At 29.5% G+C, this 2,856-nt stretch overlaps 1 protein-coding gene across 2 annotated transcripts in view; it reads right to left on the bottom strand.

Annotated features, from left to right (window-relative positions):
* Nucleotides 1–1,583: 1,583 nt before the first annotated feature.
* Nucleotides 1,584–2,856, bottom strand: part of LOC117168064 — a 29,024-nt gene continuing 27,751 nt past the window's right edge. For both annotated transcript variants that reach the window (XR_004466455.1, XM_033353419.1), the window contains exon 2: nt 1,584–1,949. Coding sequence is in view for 1 of the 2 variants with exons in the window: in XM_033353419.1 (XP_033209310.1) it covers nt 1,624–1,949 (326 nt within the window). In the remaining variant the exon portion in view is untranslated. The remainder of the gene's footprint in view (nt 1,950–2,856) is intronic.

Genomic DNA, 2,856 nt, shown 5'->3' with positions numbered 1-2,856 from the left:
ACACTTGAAAACGAAAAGAGCATGATTTTTATGGTTTTTTTCATAAAAATCGAGATATCACTAATTTTCTCGAAAACTATCACTCGTACAGAAAAATGTGTCCTGCAAAAAATGTGTATTTCTATAAGATCTACAACTTTTATTGGAAGCATTTTGCGAGATTTAGCATATTGGCCGTGATAAATGCAAAAACCCACATTTTTTATCGTTTGTCCGCGATTTCACCATGAAAATCGCCTAGTCGCTAATTTTCACTATCATTTTCGTAATAGGCGCGTCAAAATACATAAGTATACGCAGTGTGAAGGAAGTCATCAAGTTCACCTATTCGGAACTTTATCCCAAACAATGAAGTATAACTCCTGAAAGAACTCGACTTCGACTGGACGATTCTAGCTCATTTAGGACATATATTAGAGTTATAAGAAGATTAAAGAAAAAATTAATGATAGTTTTTAGCGTCTATAGGAAATTCAAAATCATTGCTTTTTTATAATAATTTGAGATTTTTATTCAGAATAATTTTTTTAGAATAATTATACCAGAATACCATTTTCGACGATTTATGATGTACTCAAATATTGATTAAAATTCCAAACTTCTAAAACGAATAGAAAGCGGGCTAAAAAATCGTCCTTTTTGCATTTTTATTTTGAAATTTCCATTTTTTCCTCTGTACAAGTCGCGAATAATTTTGTAAATTTATTCATTTATATTTTTAAGTTCTGATGCATTTTCAATAAGCTTTCTGCAAGTTTCACGTCAATCAATAAAACCATAATCTAATAATTACCATTACATTTTTTGTAATACTTTCCTTAGCGCCAAACGCAGCTTTCTCTTAACAAACTTATCATATTTAAAAAAAAATTAAGTAAAAACTATCAGCCTTGCATCCGCAACTTTTTTTGACATCTCATTATCTTAAAATAAATAACTATGGAATAACATAGGAAAAATTATGGAAAACCAGAATCATATGATTTTTCAGGTGACAACGTTATATGTACTTATGTAGTTTAGATATAGCGAACAAAACAATGTAGGTCAAAAAATTTGACAACTTTTTTGCGACCCTTGAGAGGCAAAAAACGTTTTTAGTAAAAATGCCGTGAAATTTCGGTATTGTGGGCTAATTTTCTTTGCGTTTCAATTATTTAAAAATTTTAATAAATATTTTAGTACATAATGAAGTAACGAAATTTGTCTAGTGGTAATATTATTAATAACAAAGTTATGCGGAGTCAAAATCTATAATTATAACAAAAATTCAATAATTTTACATTATCTATAGGCGTCAAAATCAACAAAAGTGTTCTCTTTTTTATCATAGGAATCAAACTTAAGTATTTGAAATATATTTTGAAAAAATCGAGGAGCTGTCTAAAACATTTTAAAAACACTTTTAAAAAGCATTTTTAGGACTCTCCTAATATATTTATTATTAAAAAATAACGCTCCACTTAGTAGGCTGTTTTGACTTAAATGCAACATCTTTAAATTAATTTAATATAAAATAATGACGTACTTGAAAAGAGGTTTATTTATTAATGGAAAATGTTCTTTAATAACGTAAGTCTTATCTTCAAAATGAATACATACATATTACATTTGAATCATAATTTACATGAAATGATACGTAAATGATGCTGCATAGATTTGACTGTGAGAAAGAGAATGACCGTAAGGTATTAACCGAACATGATCTTGAGTTAGTCGAACATTGATCATATAAATATTATCTATGTATACTATAACCATTTGCCGTTGATGATCATATATTGGGCGAAGTACATCATTCTGAAGCACACCAATCATATATTGGCCCACTAGTACTGGACGAAAATTTCCGTGCAAGACTTGAAGTTCACCATGTTCATTTTGGAAAAAACGAATATCGGGGAACCGTATAGGCTGGTGAAGACTCTGAACGGACTGTGAACTTAATTCTGAAAATAGAAATCAAAATGGATCAATACTATTACTAAAAATATGAATTTTAGGGTATGTGAGACCCTCGAATACCTATATTATCGACCTTAGCCTTTCAGTTTACTGAATTTTCTTTGAACTTAAGAACTTTTTTTGGGAATAAAATATCGGACCGAAACTTTGAAAAATAAATCAGAAGGCCATAAACTATGTTTATGTACTTCATTTGAGTAGGAATTTTAAATATAAAAAAGTTCCTAGATTCAAGAAATTTCAAGGTTAAAAAGAAAATACGTGAAAAAATGGTCCCAGTTTTAATTTCTTCGAAAATAATTTTTAGCTAAATTCCTACTCAAATGAAGCACATAAACGTATTTTATGTTCTTCTGTTACATTTAACAAAGTTTCAATTCGATATTTTATTTACAAATTTCTTAAGTTCAAAGAAATATTCAGTGAACTTGATAAAAAAAACTGGCAAAAAGACAATACATGGTGTATAACGCTTTTACACATCATTTTCTATGGTATCCCGAGTAAAAATGCTTCGACTTGAATTCGACTTGTTTATGTCTTGAGTTCGTCTCCAAGACATCGATATCTGGCTGCGTCTCAAAACTGAGTCGAGACATAGGCGTTCATCTTACTTTTATGGCCACGACAGATAAAACGGCGTTTACTTATCTTAAGTCGAGCCTTATCTTGGCTAAGACAACGTTTACTTGACTCAAGACGAGCCTTGCCTTGGCTGAGATTATCGAACCTTTTTTGGCTCATAAATGAGATTAAAATTGATGAATAAAAAATTTGTAATTAATAAATTAGTTATTTTTAATTTAAAAACTCAGAATCGGTGGGTCTGAAAGAGTATAACCCTTAAAAATTTTCTTAACAAAAATTAAAATGGTAACTTTCTAGAAGGAT

Source organism: Belonocnema kinseyi, chromosome 2 (genome assembly GCF_010883055.1).
Source record: "Belonocnema kinseyi isolate 2016_QV_RU_SX_M_011 chromosome 2, B_treatae_v1, whole genome shotgun sequence".
In the NCBI taxonomy this organism is placed as follows: Eukaryota; Metazoa; Arthropoda; class Insecta; order Hymenoptera; family Cynipidae; genus Belonocnema; species Belonocnema kinseyi.
The sequence above is the reverse complement of the archived record's forward strand: the minus strand, read 5'-3'. Positions and strand labels throughout refer to the sequence as shown.